This window comes from Accipiter gentilis, chromosome Z (assembly GCF_929443795.1).
Source record: "Accipiter gentilis chromosome Z, bAccGen1.1, whole genome shotgun sequence".
In the NCBI taxonomy this organism is placed as follows: domain Eukaryota; kingdom Metazoa; phylum Chordata; class Aves; order Accipitriformes; family Accipitridae; genus Astur; species Astur gentilis.
In genome coordinates, this window is record NC_064919.1 from 51,465,828 (window position 1) to 51,487,128 (window position 21,301).

Genomic DNA, 21,301 nt, shown 5'->3' on the forward strand with positions numbered 1-21,301 from the left:
CTTCAAACATTACCACTTGCATTATGGAGGGAGAACTGTGAGAGTGTTGTAGAACCAAGATGAGGAGTAAAATTAAGCCCAAGCAAAACAGTATGCTTTACATAGGACTTTCCATCCCATGGGAAAAAATGGAAGAAAGAAATAACCACCTGCAACCAGAAGTTAATTATGTATGCACTGCAAAGGGCAGCACAAGAGTTTATCCAGGGTAAAGATGCCAATATGTTGCAAGGGTGGTCTTCCAGCAAACAGCAATTTACTTTGTTCCCAGACAAGTCCCACTGGAAGAGATTTCTTGAAGAGGTGCAGGCAAGGAAAGCTTTCCTAGCTGGTCTTGCAGCCTTCTCAGGTTCCCTAGGCAAAAGTCCGTTGTGGGTGGTTTGCAACACCTGATTTTTTGGTGTCTTAGTGCATTTTGCTTACACGTATGCTGCAGGCAGGCAGGATGTTGCTTTACCTGTGCTCTGAACACCATAAACAGATAAAGCCCCATAAAAGCAGCTCACTGACCGAGCCCAAACCCACTGAATCTCTGTATCAGGCTCAGAGTCATGCTAACACAACCACAAGGACTTTTTTTTTCATCTCGCAAATTGGACGGAGTGAGCTCATGTCGGCCAGCAAAATACAGTGCAAACATACTCTACTCTCCAGACTCCCTGTGGCCTGGGTTTTGCCATTTTGGTGGCTGGCATACACAGTGATTTCTCATGGTCCAGATAAACTGGAATCTTGAAACTTGGCAAGTGTGCCCAACACTGGCCACTGAGTGCAGAAATTAAAATTCCAAATTTCACTGTTCCATCTTGGACCAGCACAAGGTCACAGATCACTCTTATTTCACAGGGCTTCGTAATAAGTGCTCTTAATATGTATCAGGATAGCAATTCATTTTTTTAAAAGAAATTTATTTCTTCTTATGCTGGGGTTTAAGTCTCCAGTTTAGGGAAATTAAGTTCACGTGCAGTGCTGTAGCGCAAAAGTGTCCATAAGTTAGTCAGCATACAGACACAGAGGTTGTATTGATAGAGCTGTGTACACACACAAACACGTGCACACTCATATACCTGTGGAAATGGTCAAATACCTGTGTCTGCTGCACTAGGCCACTGCCCACTAATCCAATCCAGTCTCCAGGACTTTTTCTAACATTCCTACCTCAAAAGAATGTCCAAACAACTGCAGAAATGTTTTATCCTTCTCTCAACAAAATGTGGGGCATTTACCCCAGTATTACTCTCTGTTTGAGGCTCAGGTCAAGAAACATTTCTATACAAACTGAGTACTCCTTGCTATAAGACGCTTCATGTCTAACAGTCTGCCAAATTTTGCAGCCTTGCTAGTAAGAGGAACTTCATTTGGGGATGTACAATGCTTGTTTCTGACGTATTTCAAGCTCCAAATTATGAACAGGCACTTTAAAATTATGGTTACATTTATCTACCATAAATGTTATTTATTTATTTAATTCATTTTAAAATACAGGGCAAATTTAGCCCAGACACAATCAGTGAGTTATATTGCTTGGTCTGCTGTACCACAAGTTAACAGTGGAAACCCTGGAGCCTGTAAGGAAGATGAAGGGGCCGGCATTCACTTCAGGCTGTTAGCAGGCAGACTGGAATAGGAAAGGCAGGCCTTTAAAGGTGCAAATTCACAACTCAGTGCAGGTGGAAACAGTGCTACCAGCAACAAACCAAAACTGCTCAACATGGAAGAGCTCTGAAAAATGTACGAGAACCATTCTGCCTCGTTACCTTTGGGTTTGTAGCAAGGAGTGGGTACTATGCATTCTTCTTTTATGTGTGGCTTTGTTTTAGGACTACAGCCTCCTGTATGCATCCCCCTGTGATCAATGCAAAGGACCACACGGTACCTGAGTCCTTGTCCACAGGTCACAGTGCACTGGGAAAAAAAAAAGATAAAGAAAGGTGCATGTGATATGTCACAGGAGTGATAAATAAAAGGGGAATATGCAATACAAGTACATGTACATCAGTGAGCAAAATATGATGCAGAAACACCGAGACCTGAACATAAGTAATTCATCATAATATTTGGTAGTTATGGATAAGGTATAAAACTGACAGAAATTTGTGCTTTTTTTCTCTGTACATTTACTTGGTTTGGACATTTTGTCACTGGATTTCTCTCACAGTATCACTCTCTTAGAGTTGGCTACTTGGCTTGTGGCCATCTGTCCCATATTGGATATGCTCAGTAACACCCTGTCAGTTTCATCTGGAGCCACTCTGCTTTGCTTGCACAAAGTACTGGGGCTTATGGGTTAACAGGGGTGACACTCAGCTATTTTGGAACATGGCACCGAACAGAATGAGAAACTACTTGGGCTTTCTTCCCTCAGACACTTTCTTAAGTATTTTTTTCATTTATTTTTTGGTAAGGTACATCAATTCCCCCCCCCCCCCCCCCCTTACAGATTGTTTCAGAAGTGGTTGTACAGGAGAGGATCAAAACTACCAACCAGTGTGGAGGGCTACGGACACTACCAATATTACTTTGCTCTTGGATAGCAGCTTTCATCTGGAAATCACTAAACACAGCAATCAGTGAAGAACACCTCAATTGCAGATAAGCTTCTAAAACCCATTTTACTTGTTAAGAAACTGGGGTGGTGAGAAACTACATTCTAAATTAAGTCTTTATGTACAAAATCAAAATACTTTTCTACTTTTGTAGAAAGGCATTTCAAAGACATTTACTTTTGAAAGTAAAAAGAAGGAACAGTGAATCAGGAACAGACAACTGCAAGCATCAAAGAGCAGAGTAATTTATTGCTTTGTGTATTTCTGGAAATGTCTCAGCAATTCATTATATACAATTTATGGCTGAAAAGTTGTAATAAAGAGATACCATTACATGCTCACTGGTTTTCTTTTCTATATTTCATTTTTGTTCCTAGTCTATTATTAGTGGAAGTTCGCTAATTAACATTACAGATCTGATAAATTTTTCCATCATTCTCCTTAATCATGTTAATCTTATTAATACATTATTCCTGAGTATTTACTTTGCAGTTAGACAAATAACGTAATTTAGAACAAAGGTCATGGTAATAAGGAAAGAAAAGTAGTGAATGTTCCTACTTCCACAAGTTCACTAAACTATAAGATATATTCTTAGTGCCATAAATACAAAATCAACAAAGCTAAGCTGATTACCGGAGACCATTCCTGAGCAAGCCACTTTGGGCAGTCAAATATATTGCAAGGCTGGACAACAGGCATCTTTGGGGTATACATGCATTTCCATTCTTCCACGGGGCTGATATGTCCCTGAATGTCTTCTTCCACACATGAGACACTGCGGCTTTGAATGCCCCCTCCACAGGATGAGGAACAGGCGGTCCAGGGTGTACTTTCCCATCTACGGAAAAAAAAGCCCAGAACAGAGAGGCATCAGGAAAAGGAACCCCTGCTGCCCCCACCCTCACCTGCACCCCCCAAATGCATAAACTGCGATCTGCAGGAGGGGTTTTTTTCCAATTAATGTCAGTAAAAATTAATCATATATATATATTTTCATAAGTGGCTATAACAGCAAAGCACTCTCATGGCTCCTGTCTCTAAATCACAGGTTAGTAATATGAAATCTCCTCTCTCCCACTAACCCAGTGACTACTACTACAGAAACTCTAAATACTTTTAACTTAATTCCTTTTATTTAATTGATGGGATTATCATATCATCACCATTTGTCATGTTCTGATTTGTCTGTGGTTGTTGTGATTTGTCACAAATCACTGCAAGTTTAGTGTGCTCTGAAGCTGATGCTCCTTTTGCAAGAACATACAGGGAAACAGCAAAGTTTCTTTCCAGGGAAACAACTAAGTTGAAGAAAAAAAAGATGGGAGGAAATTACCAAAAAGAAGACATGACTATACTAATAGGATATGTGGCCTCTGATGGTTAAATCACATGGGTCTTGTTTCCTTACCGTTGAGGCAGTGAGAGAAACTGAGAAACCATCTTTTCTCTACAGGTGCCACTTGAGAATGTAATGACAAATCCACCGAACAATGTGAAAAGCTATGCATACTTACAAGGATAATCCTTTTTTTACAGTGATGCATATACAATAATGTAGGCATAGTTTATACAGTAGTGTAGGCATTGTTTTATATGTGTACCTGTCTCTCTACATACATAAAATAGTCTGGTATTTCCTCTCTTATATTCAAGCCATTGTCATGGAGAGGACCTGGGACTGTTGTCACGATCCAGTGTGGCTATTCCTGTGGATGCCTGATGGTATAAAAGTGCGCATGTTCTATCTACCTGGAAACACTTCACAAAATCTTTTTTTTTTTCCAAAGACAAATGTTCTTTTGATATGAATATATGTCCTTTTGATATCCTTTTGATAAGGACATTAGAAATAATGTTTGAAACAATTATTTTGGTCATAAATTTTCATTTTTTTTACTTAAAAAAAATAATTTTTGTGGAAAAACCTCCACCTGTTTCCTCTTTCAGGCAAGAAGGAAAGAAAGGGAAAGGTGAGGATTTTTTCTCCCACTTAATACAAAGGAATTATTTTTATTGAGTAACAATTTCAGGACCACCAAGATTGTTAAACAATATGAAAAATGCTTATCTTTTCTTCTGATTTTTCATCACATCAACCCATCTTTTTCTCATCAGCTCCAGTACACGTAAACACTACCCACACTTAGCTACTAGCTGAAACTGCCATAAAACTCAATGTGAAATGGCTTATGTTAATAGCTGTTTATGAATGGTAAAGCCACTGATTAATTCTATGACTTACCACTGAGAAGTGGTGAAACCATGTTTACACCACGCCATATCCATCACCGTGTGCTCAGCATAAGCCACATATGTCACGAACAGTTAATTTTAGCAATGTTTTTAGTTCAAATGTGTTAGTTGTGTCTCTACTGAACAAGTTTCCCAGCCTACAGCTTAGGTATCTCACTACCACAAACCTAAATGAAGAGGCCTCAGACTGAAACTCATGAACAGCAGAAATTGCTGCAGCCAGCCCGAGCCAGCTTTTCCCAGGCATAAAAAGCAATGGCACCAGGGAATTCCCTGGAGTCTTTGGAACAAGTTTCCAGATGCCTTACGCAACCTCAGTAATACCTAGCAGTTTAAATCTCAGCAAACAGTTTGGTCCTCAGGTTTTGTACAAGTGTAAGATGTAAGGTGAAGTTTCTCTGTTGCACAGCTCTTAAAGCAGGTGTCACAGCTCCTTTCGAGGTACAAAGGGTGCAACATTGACAGAGAATTTATGAGAGTACTTGGTGGTGCATTAAAAGTGAGCACTATATCCGCTAAATCATACCTTTCCCTCTTCGTGATAAAATTCAAGGCTGAGGCTTTGCCCTCAGGTAAATCTTGCAAAGATGCCTTCCCAGATTTGCTCTCCACTTCTGCCGGAGTGTTTGTTGCTCTACTCTGTCCCTGGTATTAGGTACCAGTCTCAGACAGGTAATGCAACCAGGGCCTCTCTGGTTTGGTTTTCTTTTTTTTTCTTTTTTTTTTTCTGGGGGGTGGGGGGTAAATTCTGCAGGTTCAGAAGAAAGACATTTAGACATTTTATATCCCCCTGCCTTGGCTCCGTCTCATGCCAGCCTCATGGTCTATTCAGTTTCTGCTGCCTCTGAGGTTTGGAGAAGAGATATGTGGCTGCGTGCTTCCTCTCGGGGCAAGGGAGGAAGACCTGAGCCCTGTGGGCTCATAGGAGCACATATGGGAGTGAGGGAGATGGAGAAGAGGGAAAGCAGCAGCAAAACAGCAGAAAGAAAAAGGAGGGGAGAGGTCCCAGCCAGCAGTTGCAGCCTGAGCAATCGGGGGTGGGGGGGCAGTTGAAGGAGAATAGTGCGGCTGGGAGAGTGAATGTAAAGGGACTGTTATGGGGTGAGACCATAATCCAGAACAGCTTGAGAAACAGTCTCAGCCTTTTGATCATTTTCAGGGAATGATTTTTTTTTTTTTTTTTTTTTTTTTTTTTTTTTTTGCTTTCAGTGTTACTGAAAGCCAAATACCTCAGGGCATTTTGATCCTTTATTTTGGATTTTCTTCAGCAGTAAAAAAGCCTCTGCCTAGCTGCCAGCTCAGGATGCTTTTTTCTTAAATGCAGTCCCTTCAATGTTAAGTACTGCTGAATCATCCTCTGATTAAAATTGTTCTCCATCTTTTGTCAATGTACATGCCCTTTGTACACAATTGAAATAAAATCCATTTTATTCAAAGCTGGGTGTTAAATCCTGTATTCTAGCTTCTATATTGCTTATTAACAGAGGTTTAATTTTTGTGGTTAGGAGGTATGTATGGGTTTTTTTAAAATAAAGAACAGAGAAAAGTGTTTTCCAGAAAAAAGGAGTTAGATGCAGAGATATATTTTACAAGTGTATCTCACAAATATTTGGTGATAATGACTGTGTGTAAATAACCATAAGTGCTTAGCTAGGAAGAGAAAATCCAAATGACACAGATCTTTGATCTGTCAGCATGTCAGAAGGCTGTCAGCATGAATGGCAGCCGCAATGCTTGGCAAGTAAGCTGCTCTCCTCCCTGCCTTCTCAGTCACAGTTTGGGGTGGGTCCATGACTTGGCCAGAGACTCTGTTGAAGGTGAATGTGCTGTGCTGGCACACTGATGCTGAGAGCTGTCTGCGTTAGGCCTCCCCATGGTTTGAAGGAGGTTGTTTCCTTAGCAGGATGAGACTAACAAGTTGCCTAGGGGGTTCTTTCTGTGATTACATACTCCATGACACAATAAATTAATGAAGAAGGTAACACAGCACAATACTATTGCATGTCCAGGCAGTATTTCAAAACCAAAAGGTTATTATCCTTCAGCTAACAAACATTTTTATCAGCACCAGTCTTATTCATTGCTTTAAGAGTAATTACTTGTGATTATTTCCATGAGACCCTCAAGTCTTACATTAAAGACATTTTAATTGTGAGATAATTAATAATACAAATCAGGCCTTGATCCTATTCTTGCCCCTGATCTCTGATTCCTTAGAAAAGCCAATGGATTAATGCCCCTGGGGAAGGCATTAACATGGGTTTGCAGGATCAGAACACAACACTAATACTGTCTAAACCCAAAATCTCACAATTTGTAAGCATGCAAGAAGCAGCCCTGCTAGAGAGAGACAGAAAGTCTGATGGTTCATTACAAAACCACAGGTTATAGAGCTGTTCCGAGATGAGTAAACGGAAGAAAATGAAAGGTGTGAGAGAAAAGGGGGGGGGGGGGGGGGGGGGAGAAAGGGACCACACACTTAAATAAGTCTGCATTGCTGCTTCAGCTAGAATATTGTTTCAGTTCTGCATGAACAGAATTTAGAACAACAGGTTAGCACTTGAATATCTCTAGGTTAATCTGCAGTTGAGAGCAAGAGAAAAGCAGCATCTGTTAACTTAGTTTGAGAGCAAAGCACAAATGCAGAGACATGAAAAAAAGAAGTAAATGTGTTTGTTAATCCTAGCATCTGGTTGATTGTTTTACATACCGAGGAAGGGGATGGTAGAGGTCATAGGGCATGATCTGCTTGTATCCATCACTGTTAGGAACAATAATGCCAACCCTCTGAGTAGAAGGTACACATAATAAAATAAACACTAAATGATTACATCATACAACTTTTTTTTTTTTTACACAATATTACAAAAAACCCCGAAACCCCAAACAAACAAGATATTTTACCTAAGTTGCTATCACACTTAAAACAAAACTTACGCTCCCATTCTACTGTTTGAGTCATTCAAAGAATAAACCACTGATTATACTTTATTCTTATGAATATATTACTGTTTGACTAAGAAGCAATTCATTACCACAAATTCCCCAAATGACTTGTCCAAATATTATTTAAAATTATGAGTTTACTATCTGCCATTAATAAAAGCAATTCTACACTAAATACTTTCTTGGACTTTGGATCCAAAGTCACTGAAGACAATAGGGGAACCTCTATCTGCTTCAGAGAACTCTAGAGCAAACCCCTTTTTAAACTATTATATGGTTGTTTCTGCCCTTCAGATAAAACATCTGCTTTTACAGGGGTTGGGATTAGAAATTTGGGGAATCCCAGTGCAAGAATTCAAAATCTGTTATTCTTGTCTCTCCACCTGAAATCAGCCCAGTATCATTCATCTTCAGAACCTGTCTCTTTATTTGGGTTTTTCTGGAAGAAAGAAGGAGCTGAAGAGTAACATGTCATGTTGGTTTTTTTGGTTGGTTGGTTTTGGTGGTGTTGTGACTGGTTGGCTTGGATTGCTGTAGTGTTATTGGTTTAGTGTCTAAATAATATAACATCCAAAGGTTATTGAAGGCAATAGTGTAGGTCAAAATTAGTTGTTATCTGAACAATTAGCATGCCAGTTATGTGTGAGATGGATGTCACTTGTCTTGTTGGCAACTACAGGGTCTCACTGAATTGCTAGTCTGGAATTTCATCTTTTGTCTGCACTCTTTATGGATTCTGACTCAGAGTAACTCTACCTGTGTTGTTTCCCAGCTGTCAGGTATATCTATTAACGTTAAATAGATGATCCCAGAGCACCTCATCTATCAGTTTAATTGAAGCCACTGTGCAACAGGGGACTTGGATGGGGCAGGTGGGCAGAATTATCAAAGAGTGAATGCCACTTGCATTAAAATTTAATTTTAATTTTAATGCATTTAATTTAATTTTAATGCATTAAAATTTAATTGCATTAAATTTTAATGCAATTTAATTAACAATTGCATTAAAATAAAAAGTGTGTCCCTACGCAAGTTACAGAGAGAGGAAACTGACTGAAAAGAATGAAGGTGGGTTTTGAGAGCCACATACAGATAAGAAGTGCTAGGTATGCTGCTACGGATTTCTGCAAGGGGGAAGGAGCAATGGAGGTAGACGGGAGAAAGTATTCTCCATCCTCAACACAGTTCACTGAAAAATGCTATGAAAAATGAATGTAAGGATTCAAAGGAGCCTTGTCATGCTAAGACTAAAGGAGTCTTTTCTCTATTCAGTCAACAGAGTTTTTATGTGCATAACTTGTCTGTGATAGGAGAATGGATCCCATTGTGTTTTCACAGCGAGGAGTCAGCACCAGGTCAATGTGCTGGAATTTTCCAGCTAAAGCATGCAAAGATGCTGGAGCCCTTAGAATGTGTGATGGGGACTAGACAACTCCCTCTAAGATCAGCAGCCTCTGCAGTCTCAGGAGCCCTCTGCATGAGTGTGCATATTTGCATCTTCAGAGAGCTGCCTGTCTCCACAAAAATCTAGAAATCTAGGAGAGGCAATTCTGCCACTGGGAAACTTTGGAAAAGACAAATGAGTCATTTAGAATATGGCCAATGAACAAGTCTTTTCAGACTTAGCTTGATGGGTAAATGCCTGGAGCAGTTTGAGAAATTGTGTACTAGTATTTTAAGAAGATGGAAGGGGACTTTTTCTAAGGTTTTTTGCTCATGCTTTTGGGAATCTCTGCTGTTTTCTAGACTCTTCTACCACTGCTGCTGAAGTTCCACTCTGAAGCCTTTTGCACCTTCCAGCTCATCAGCTTGCTGAGGAGCGGTTGGAAAAATTTGGGAAAATCAAGTTCAGAAATGAAATAATTATACTATAAAAGCATCTACTGCCTAAGAAAGAAATAGATTTCAAAACATTTCTCACTCATTGCAGTGAGAAATGTTTTCTTTCTAATAAACATGATCTGTATGCATAATCCTGGTCTACATGCAGTAGAATGCATGATATCCAAGGCCATTCCAATGGAAATAACCGTACCACATCCAAACACTGTTATGAAGACCATATAAATTTACAAAGCCCTAGATTAATATTGTCATTGGAAAGGTTTGACCCTCAAAGAATTTTGCATACATAAATTACATTTCTGTAAATGGTATAGAGCTCCACAGAATTACTGACACTATGCTTGTGCATATGTGAGGGGCTGCAAAAGGCTCTCATTCTGTTACTGCAAGATAATGATCCCCAAAGTCCCATGGTTACAGTGAGGAAAAAGACCCCCCCAATAATACACAATGGCTTAAGCTATGACTAAAAATCAGCTTGAAGATACAACAAAACAGCAGATAGTCATTGTACCATCAATGGCAACTGCACCTTTCCTAGCTAGTCTTGTGTGGGTTTTTTGTGTGTGTTCCACAAAAAACTCCCAGGCCTAAACGAACTATTTAAAAAACATCTTAGAGATTACTTTGGTGAATCCTGTACTTTTTGGCTGGACAAAGTGGTTTAAATTCCATAAATCTGTCGGTCCATGATACTCCTATAAAAAGATGGAAGAGATCTAGTTTATGGGCTTTGTTCACTGTACATTACTCAGACAAAGCAAAGGAGATGATGTGCTAAATGAACAGAGAAAATAGTAATAATTCCTCCACTGTACTGAGATTTCTGGCTGATGTGGGAGTAGCTAACAGGACTCATTCACACAACACCTACAGCAAACCTGCTTTGGCAGGAGCAGGAGCACAAAGCAAATAATTTTGAAGAGCTGTCGTGTCTCATATGTCTGAAATCTCCCATGCCTTTCAGACCAACAAGTTGTGCCATATACTTTGCAGGTTGGTTTGCTTTCCTCCTGAGTTCTGTCAGCTTCAGCACAGTTGCTCTTTCAAGGCACATGTCCAGCTGGAGCGGGAGCTGCACATACCAGAGGTGGGTGTGCTGCACCCAGGCCTGCCACCTCTGCAAACACTCGGCTTTCCCCTGGGATGGGTGCCCACAGCTGCATTCCTTGGAAGTCATGTTTGGTGTCGTCTTCCCTGGCAGCTTCTTTTCCTCCTTAAGCTACCCTCTCAGCATGAATGACAGGCACAAATGCCTCTCTCCTTTAGCTCCCTGATGACTCTCTCTCCAACAAGGTTCCAGCCCTTCCTGCCTCCCTCTCCTGCATGACCATGGCTCTCAGGTTGGCCACCTACTGAGCCGAGCAGGGGCACGGGGGCTAGAACTGGGAGAAGAGCCAGCAGAGGGAAAGGACGTCTCCCCCAGAGATGCCTCAGGGTGGTGTGACCCTCCATGAGGATGATGTGCCAAGGCTGGGAGAGGGGAGGGGTGCCTGACGCTCCTGTGCTGGTGCTCCCACGTCCTGCTGTGCCAGTGCCCAGCCTCTGCAGGACACTCACATGCCTCGGGCTCACAACCTTCACTTCTGCTGCGGACTCTCTTTTCCTGTGGGTTTCCTGTGTGCAGTACTGCAGGCCCAGGGCTGCCCACACTCCTGGATGGCTAGAACTGTTACACCTCTTTCCTAATGAGGACTTGCCCAGTGAAGGTTTAGAACTTTGCTGAGATCTGTCGGACTTGAGAGTAAATGATCTGCATGGCAGGGACTATGCCATATAAGCAATGGTCCGAAGCAGGCCTAAGATACTAATACAACCTGAAAAAGTTCATCACAAAAGACAAGAGTTTAGGATCTGAGCATCTCCCTGAGAGCCATGATTATCACTGGACAGACAACAGGCTTGCGAAAAAGTCTCCAGTTTAACACTACAAGTCCTGACCCTAAGGCGGTGTGTGATACTGACCCTCCTTAACAGTGCTCTGCGAAGATGCTGCAGTGTGACATTATCACCTTGCGCTACAAGAATGCTTTCTGCCTTGCGAAACAGGTGTTGAGGCCCTCAGATAGACAGTATCTGTTAATGTTTCCCATGGGTTACTCTGTAAAACTATCAATATTTCCATTCAGAGCTGGGGAAGATGACATCTATGGTTACACCACAGGTACAGGCAACATTGGCTTTTGAATGCCTACTTTTGCAGATGGTGAGTATCGTAATTCTCAGTTATGCTACCAGTATGAGTTACATTTCTGGTTTCTGGACCACCGTGCCTAATCCTCAGATATAGATAGTATTGTGATCATCTTATCACATTGCACTCTATAAATGTGGAACTTGAGGAGCTACCATGTATTTTGTGTTTACATATCCTTTTACATGGTGTTAATACTTTACGGATTGGTAAAAACCAATGTCCCCTACCTAAATATTTTTAAATGGAATTTCAGCGGATACTTAAATAATCCACTTAAAAATGCAAAGGACTGCCAAGAAAGCTAACCTTCTGTGTCAACCTCCAGAAAAACCTCACACTTTAAACAGTATGTCTGTTCAGCACAATAGTATCTCACCTTTAAAATAAATGACTTGTTTGTGGTGTACAGATTTCAAATTCTAAGACACATATGGTTTACTTATCATTGCCATAGACTGCTAAAACCTAATCTTTTTACAGGCTTGAAATGGGTGTTATCAATTGGAAGCAGCAAAAGTACTTCCTTCCTGTAGCACAACTGTAGTGCTTCTAAAAATCCTCCCTTTTTTATTCAGTTAAATATTTTATGGTGTTTTGGATGAGCAGTGTTTTGATACAAAGGTGGAAATTTGTTATTTTCTACTACTAAATGTTAACAACTAAATAGCCAGAGAAAATCTCTGTAAATGACCGTCTTACTACTTGCTGCAGTTTTGGTCTCTTCTAGGACTTAAATAGACTACATTTCCCATAACTTCATCTTGGGCAGACAGATATCTGCATTTGATGCTTATAGCAGTACAAGAACTACCCTCCCACCTTATAGTTTGTTATCTGATGCATCCTGACAGCTCCTTTCTGCCTTTCTTTCTCTTTCTTTAATATAAACTATCTCCTTAGAGATGAATTTGCTTTGCTATTCACATCTTTTAACAATTTGACGAATGCTTCCTGGCCTGCCCTCCCTGCCTGTTCAGACAAAAAAATTTTCTAGTGTAATTTAAATGCCTTTTACTGTGCCCCAAAATTCAAGGGTTTTGTCTATCTGTCTTGAGAAGAAAAATTGCCTTTTTAGGCATTAGGAGTACCTGCAGCTCATCTTTATTCTGCTCTTGAACTCAGGTGACCCCGATTACGACTACCAGAACATTGCCGTTGCTATCAGTTCCTTCTCCATTTACAACTCCTGTATATGAAGGCATATACACTGCCATTTCTGCTCAAATGTACCACTATTTCCAGTTCAGCCTTCCTGAAAACTTATCTGGTGGTTCTTTTCCTGCTGTTCTGGATTGTTTTTGGCCTCCTAAACTTCTCCCCACATTTTTCAGGCATAATGCATCACTTTGCTAATTTATCCAGCAACCTCAGTAGTTCCTCAGTAAATTCTGAACTGTTCAAAAATCACCCTCCATAAATATATAGTTGGAATGACTGATGTTTGTTGATCATATGCCCTCATCTGCAGGCAGCGTACTTTTTGCTACTACCAGTCTCATTTTTCCAGCACATGCAACTTCAACCATGCTGGTGGAAGAGGTTTGTTCTCCCTTCTGCTTTGACAGCTAAAACCTTCATGTCTCATCTTCCCCTGGAATGTCTCTCTCTTGCTTTCTCTAGCATCATTCATATGCGTATGATTGGCTGGGGAAATTGAGACCAGACCCAGCAATCACAGGCAACCAAAGTTCAGAGAGCACTGCAAGGCAGAAAGGCTTTTGTACCCCGCCCTGTAACAAATTAAGAACTTAAGTAAAAATGCAAATCCACAGAAATGACTATTTGCCTCAGGCAGAGATCAGGAAAGGGCATTGTCATGACCAGTGTCCCACATCCATGCAAAAAGCTGGGGTGTTGTCAAAAAGCCCAGTGTCTGTGGTAACTATGGGATATTTTATGTGAAAGAGTATTCAAAACAAAGTTTAAATCTATCATATGTCCCAGTTGAGGGCAATAACAATAAATGAGTCATTGTGTCTCACACCCCTCTCATCACTGCAGATCTATGGCTGCTACTGTGTAAATCAGAAAATGCAGCCTGCCTTTTCAGGAACATATGGGCACTCCAGTTTTGTTCATCTTCCATAAGGAATGTAATGAAAATGGGAACACTGCACTGCTGTGATACTTGGCTTATAATTGCTATCTACTGTAATACCTTTAGGGAAGCTGGTAACAAGCAAATAAGTATGTGTTTGGCCTTTTCCTGCTTTAGCTGCCAATTTGTAATGAAGCGAGGAGACCTCTGTTACTGATTAAAAGAATACTCTATGTTGCCCTTTTAATAATGTACATTTACTCATTACTACCTCTTTTTCTTTTGAAGGAAACATATTGAAGTTACCATGCATGTGTCTTACACTGTTGCCCAAGAACTTGTATACACTTTCATGTCACCAAGTATTTTGGGGACTTCTCACTACTTGGCCTTACTCTGAAGGGCCAAAATATCCTAGCATTCTTCTGTGTGCTTTTACTTGTACTTCATTGCTCTTGTCAGATTAGCTAAAAATTAACAACTACTATTTAAAGTTTCTTTTTGCTGATGCCTGCCTCCACCACCACCAACCAGTATGGATTGTTAAGTGCAAATGCCAAAAGAAAAACTTTGATGAGTAGGAAGAGGAGTTTGCAATTTTGCTGGAGGACTCCATAAACTGTGGATAGTTGAGAATTCTTTCAGGTCTCTGAGTGTTCTTGCTTGAACTAGAGGTATTTCCCCAAACTTTCCACAGGTACTAACAGTATTTCTGGTGGCAGGCTTACAGATAACTCTCCAGGCAAATTCCAGGATTTTTGCCTGTGCAGATCAGACTGGCATTATTGATAGGCAAAGTGATAAAAAGAAGCCAACATGTTAGAGGCTTGCTAATACGACATTTTTGAAACAGTTGATGCATGAATTTAGAATCTTTGCTGAAGTGGCCTTAGAAATCCTTATACACCATTGAAATGTCCTGGTAAAAGCACCAGTAGAGCTTTTGTGACTCAGAAACCCCCACATTAACATGTAGCAGAGATAGGCAAAAAATAGAAGAGATGATTGGTAAAAATGCAGAACAGTGCAGCTGGAAATGCCACTTACAAGCTGAAGATGAAATCTAGAAGCAGCACTGATGTTGCTCCAGAGAGTATCCTGGTGAGTAGGTGAATGACGACTGTGGTAAAAGCCTTTTTCATATTTGTAAAACTTGCTTTTTGGAGGAATGCTTTTGAATTATGAAAGAAATGGTGTCTTCAGCTTATGGCACCTCAGAATTGTCCTAATTAAGTGTTTAGCACACCCAGTTAAGTCAAATCTAAACAGACTTTTTCTCAAAGCAGAAAAAAATTCCATTTACCTTTTATTAGAGGATACCAGACGGGAGGATACTGATGACAGCTAAAAAACCTCCCCTAAACCCTCCAGTCTGTGAAGTTTTGGATAGTTAAAAGATTTGAAATTAATTAAATATGTGAAATCTTAATGTTGGATTTTGCCACTTAGAAGGGGAGTGGACTAGATCGAACTGGGTACTATTTACATCAGGAGACATTATACATATATTTGCCAGTCAAGTACGGACTGTTGTAAAATCTTAATGGACTGCAAATAAACAGATCTTTTCTTTCTATCTTTCTAAGGTGAGAGCTGGATCCCAAAGATCCAGCCAGAGAGGCTGGATAGGGCATTGATAGCATGGAGGGACAAAAAGGGACTTCACTATCTATCCTGGAAGACACTTATTACCATTCTTACTTTGGTGGATGGGCCACCTTTACTTAACCCAGAAAAGGAACATGCATAAATTATATGTGTTTGATAAATAACTTCCCCCACACTGCTTCTCCTCTGAGTATGTGAGAAACTGGGTTTACAGAAAGCAAAGTTGATTCTTTTTCCATGTCCATTCAGTCTAAGCTTTTTTTGCGACTTATGATGCCAGCAATACTGCTAATTATTGCCATAATAAGCACAATAAAGTAAAACGTTTCTATGCACTAAGCCTAAAGAGGCAACTAATTGCAGGTCCACATGATACTCCTGGTATTCATTGAAACTTTTCTTTCAGCCTGCCCTTTGCTCAAAATTTTAATGTAAGCTCTCCTACAGTAACCCCTCTCAGTTGCTTTGTTCAGTGCCACTGTGGTCTTCCACCATTATTTTCTGTGGCATTCATTGACACATCATAGGAACAGTCAGCAACCACTAATCAGCTATGCCTCACTGGAACAGGGTTTGCCAGGAAAAATTAACATCTTCATTTTATATCGGCAGACCAGAGTGGCTGCCACCCAGCAAAGACACTGCAGAGCCAAGACACCCTCCTCACTCATGCTTCTGACCCTGTTGTTCTGCTTCACCTACCCTCTTCCTGACCATAAGACAGCATCGGGATTCCAGAAGTTACCACAGATTTCCTCTGGTTTTCTGTCTGGGTTGTTGCTTCTTGAATTCTTTACAAAGATACTTTTGAAAATAATCATTTGCAATTTGACATTCTGTGAGGCTGTTTCCAAAAAGCCAATTCGTCTCTGTTACTGCCTGTACCCTGGGATGGCATAGCTGTACTTCTAAATGACTCTCCCTCCCCTCAGGGTTTTTATATCAACAACTTTGCCTTGTTATGTTTTATATAAAACAAAAAATTGCTTCCTGACATCTGCCTAGCTGTTATTATTTTTCTCTCTTTCCTCCCATGTACCATGCAGTCATCTGTCTTACCATTTGAGAATGTCATTTAAAATTATCCAGAAAAGTATGGAAAACATCAATAGTATAAATTCCAGAGGCAAATTACATATTTGACTCAGGACTGCATTTTTAAAAAATAGCAGCTTAGGCTTTAAAAAAAAAAAAAAAAAAAAAAAAAGGCAGCTACATAAAATTACATTCTCATTGGTACTGTGAGAGGTGAATCTAGAAGACAGGTTCCTTATCAATTCACACCTTTCTGCAATCCTTTTTCTGAGATGTTCATATTTAGGTCTCTTACCTGATCATACCTGTCCTCTACTTTACTGACATCTGTCTCAAACAATTCAAAGGAGAATTCAGAGAATTCAGAGAAAGAGTTTTTGATCTGAGAAAATCACTGAGGAAAAAATACAAGATCTTTATTATAGTAAGGTTTCTAGTTGCAACTGTTAATATATTTAAGTAACCTGAGAAATTAAATATATTTTTTTTTGTGAAAGTACTAGGACAAGAGAAGCCAGATACTGAACTTGACAGAATATTGTTAAAGGAAAAAAAAATGGTCTTGTTGCATTGTGGGAAAGTAATCTTTAAGTTGAAAAATCACTTCTGAATACGTGCTCAACAGGAAATACTTTCCACAAAGCCCTAGTGAAGCTGCATTCTTAATATTATATTCTTAATACATCCTAATGAAATACATGATAAAGTATGTAACTTAAAGAATGTACAACACTGCTGAGATAAATGTTGGATTTTGAGATTTGATATTTCTACTATTTAATTCTGGGAGATTTTAACTTCAGATTTTAAACTGTATAAGAACATTTCTGGCTTTTAATTATTCACAAACAGAATTGCCATTAAAAATGTGTTTAGTAGAACAAAGGAATATAAATTGCCATACACTCTGGGTAAAAGTGTCTTCAGTGATGAAGAAACTCAAGTGTTAAGTCCAGCTATGAAAAGTCAATAAACTTTAATGAAAACTTTCTAGAAGAGGTAAAAGCTGTCTTGGGCTTGGAGTGATTTGTTCTGCTCTGATAATGCCTAGCTAGTCTAAAGCTGGTATACCTGGTTTAGGACGCAGTCATCCTCAGTCAGGTGGATACATAGTCCCGTAGGTCCGTAAAGCATCCTTTTCCTGGCTAGGATATCTTTTTTCTATGGCAACCTCCAGCAATCTGAAGGGTCATAGCAACATTTTAGGTGACACTTACTTGAACTCGCTTTATCAAACTTGGCACAAAACTAGCCTAGAGGGAAAGCAGAAGGTAAATAAATGGCTTTAGGGCATCCTTGCATGCATGTCTGCTGGGCTGCACTTAACCATCTTTTAGAAAAGCCACACAAGAGGACCAAACGGTTTAGATTACACAAATAAATGCTTGCGGCTTATGAGCGGCTGCAGACTGACTTCCACTGAAGTTCAGGGGAATCAGTGCAACAAAGGACTAGTCCTTTTTGTGGTTTGGTTCCTTTTCTTATACATGGGAAATCTGACTCAGTGACCTTACTATTTTTACTATTAGTCCTCTGAGGAAGAACGCTTGGCAGGGGAGCAGAGAGGAGTCTTTTGTATGGGGCCAAAAGGTATTGATAATTAGAAGAAATTCCCATGTTACAGTCTTAAAAGCTGCCATAACTGCAAGTAAGCTTTTTATTAAGGAGAAAATGTAAAAAGCCATAAAAATAATGCCTCTAATTATGATAACAACCATTTTCCAACAAAATTTTTACCCCAAGAGAATTTTTTCCATCTTACTAACACTTAAGAGACATGTGTTGATCATGGGATGGTATAAGGGACAATTTGTTTTCTCACACTTTATAACATTTAATGAGGCAAAACATAATCTGAGGGGAAGAAACAACCATTTCAAATCAGTCCTTGCAATGTGGAGGTGCTAAACAGAGGTCTTTTTCTACATGGTACATCCTCATGATGAGAAAGAGGTTGAATTACATGGGCTAAATGACACTGTAAGCAATAGCAACAGAATATTTTCCTACTTTATTTTACTTCTTTAGAGACCAGTCTCTTTTAAAATTAGAGCTGACTGACCTTGCAGGACAAGGGTCCAGATTACACTCTTGAAGTTTTGGCTTTGGCTTGATGTTTTCAGGATAATAGTGACAGTATTGATCTGCTACTACCCGGTTGCTTCTCAGATCAAAACATTCAGCAGATGTCAATTGATAACCTGCAATACACAGTGGAAGAAATAATATGTGAAGTGGTGTTCTTCTTGTCTCTCTCTTAACTTCATCTAAGTTCTGGTTTGGTAAAAAGCAAACTGAAAATATCAGCACTTTTGGACATAACAACTGATGTTTTACAGACCAGATTGAAAACAACAGCTTAAATCACATGTAGAAGGAAAAAAGATAACCAGTATGGTCAAATAAAAATTCAGAAGCCTACAGCAAACAGAAAAAACAAAGGCCAAGATTTCTTGGTCACCAGGACTTGTACACTCAGTTTTAGTTCAGAGGCTAAAGCTGCTGGTAGGGATGGGGGCAAATGGGGACATCTTTTGACTCTAAAGCTGGCCCAAATCCATTCAGCCCTTATGTGTGACAGCTGTAGCATTAAATGCAGTCATGTGGATATAAAAATGTACTTTATGTACACAGCCTGGTATGATGCTAAAAAATCTACAACTACCACCACTGTTGCTAAATCCCTCCCTTCATTTAGATGTAACTAATTTAATTTGCAGATTTTGCCCATTTTAATGGTCCAAATCTCAGTGCAGCAGTTGGGACAGATCCTGTATGTAGACGACTGTTTCTGGAATACAGTGGAAATTCATTACCTCCTCCGCAGGATGCTGAACAAGGAAAAAAATCAGTTTCTCTCCATCGATGAATGATAGGCTGATAGAAGATAAACTGAACTGAACTGTCGGCAGCACCAGCATAACGGATCTGAAAAAGATGTAATGCCAAAGAGTGAACCTGACATAAATATCAGGAAGAAGCATTCTGTCACATGCATCTTGCAGCTTTGAGACGTCTTGCAGCTGCATGAAGTACCAGAGATACTTTGCAATAGGAAAATGAAATACACAAAATAGAGCATAGATTGGTGGCAAAATCTTAGCTGCAAAACACAGTCAAATAATTTCCAGGCATAATCAGTGGCATTTCTGACCATTCTGAGACCACATTCTGAAATAGTAAATGCACAGTAAGTGCATGATTAGTGCTAGTAAATAATTTTATAGGCACAGAGGATATGGACTTATCTTTACTCCATCAGAAAGCCACCTATCACTACCTGCTGTCCCTGCCATGTTTTCATGGAATTTAGATTTTTACTATTTCCCAAACACCTTCTAAGACCATGTACACTATATTAGGTAGTTCAGAGTAAAAAATGGGAGCCTGTGCTGTGAGAAATACAGAACTATAAAAATTTTAATTCAAGATTTTTTTTGTTTCTGATGTGAGGTCTCTTTTTCATTCTTCTTTGTGGTACTGTCATTATTATAAGGCTGTCCTTCTGCTTACTTTATTTTGGCTGAAAACATGTTCCTTTCAGTTGTAGGTGTGGACTCTTGGCTGGAGCTAAGTGCATGTTTGGAAAACACTGTTTAGAGCCTACAAGTACTGCCAACTTTTAAGCCACCTGAGCTTCACTATGCTCCCAGTACTTCGTGTGCTGTAAACAAGAGTTTGTAGTGCAAGGAGTGCAATAAGAAGAGACCTTCACACTGCTAAGGCAGCACCACTTGCACCTGGCCCAGGAAAAAATCCTTCCTCTTTGATAGCTGTGCTGATTAATACAGTTATGGGGACTTCACAACCTCTGCAGGGCATCCCTTGTCCTTACCTCTCAGCCTTTGCATGAGCAGCTAGCAAGGGAAGAACAAAAAGGCTGCTATTAAAAGCCACTCCTAGTTGATTATTTGTCCTAGAACATATGTATTGGTGTTGCTTGGACACCTCTGCACCAGTGCATGATGATATCTCAGGAGAGAAAACTGCCAAATGACAACCAGAAAAGATGGACCCTTCTGCAAGTCAGTACTCCTGTTTTCAGGAACAATCCTCCCTGTCCCTTTTCTTTGTTCCATGTTTTGAACAAGTTGCCCTGTTTTGGAAACACCATTTTTCAATCTGCCTTTCCTTTTCTCTCTTTCCAAATGTCAAGAGACATTGTCAAAGAGTAGACTGTGAAACAGAAGCAAAAATATGACAAATTGAGCTGAACAGCGTAATCTCGGTTGTTTGTTTTGTTTTCCCCTGTAGATGGATAGAAACATGATTACAAATCAGACTATACCTTGAAGAGAAGGAGGAAGGCAAAAATACTGCAGAATATGTTGATGGCTGTAAGCAATCTGGCCCACCGAGACTAAACTGCCCTTTTCTAATTAGAGTAAACAGTGACGTAAATTCCCAACAGGAAAAAAAAATACAGCTGTAGCAATACAGCTTCTTCAGCAAATGGGAGGCCTTTTGCACGGATTAGTATCGTTTGAGTCTGTGTGTCAGGAACAGGATATCTAATTCCTTGTGTGGGGATGGTGCATTAATCACACACTTCAGAAGGGTCTTTCTGGGCTCATAAAAGCCTCACGCGCTCCTGGGAAAAATGTTCTATTGTGCTGGAAGCCATTCAGGGAGGTCTCTGATCTAAATGTGCAGAAAAAACATTCATTGGGGAGAATTCTGCTCTTACTATTTGTTTTTTAAGGATCATCAGTGATTCTTAAACTCAGAAGATCTGCTCAGCAATATGGTCTTCAGTGAATCATGAAGTACAGACCAAAAGCTCACACAGAGCCTTCTATAAAAGGAAGGGGAGGAAAAACAGTTCACATT

General features: G+C 39.9%; 2 protein-coding genes across 7 annotated transcripts in view; both read right to left on the reverse strand.

Annotated features, from left to right (window-relative positions):
- ADAMTSL1 (ADAMTS like 1) overlaps window positions 1-21,301 on the reverse strand; it is a 474,760-nt gene that overhangs the window by 88,521 nt on the left and 364,938 nt on the right. For 5 of the 6 annotated variants that reach the window (XM_049794310.1, XM_049794308.1, XM_049794313.1 and 2 more), the window contains 5 exons: window positions 19,288-19,399; window positions 18,534-18,672; window positions 7,513-7,563; window positions 3,183-3,387; window positions 1,758-1,905 (listed from right to left, as the gene is read on the reverse strand). In XM_049794310.1, the coding sequence (XP_049650267.1) occupies window positions 1,758-1,905; window positions 3,183-3,387; window positions 7,513-7,563; window positions 18,534-18,672; window positions 19,288-19,399 (655 nt within the window). The remainder of the gene's footprint in view (window positions 1-1,757; window positions 1,906-3,182; window positions 3,388-7,512; window positions 7,564-18,533; window positions 18,673-19,287; window positions 19,400-21,301) is intronic. The other variant, XM_049794311.1, reaches the window with a different exon arrangement.
- SH3GL2 (SH3 domain containing GRB2 like 2, endophilin A1) overlaps window positions 1-21,301 on the reverse strand; it is a 579,749-nt gene that overhangs the window by 17,708 nt on the left and 540,740 nt on the right. The window lies entirely within an intron of this gene.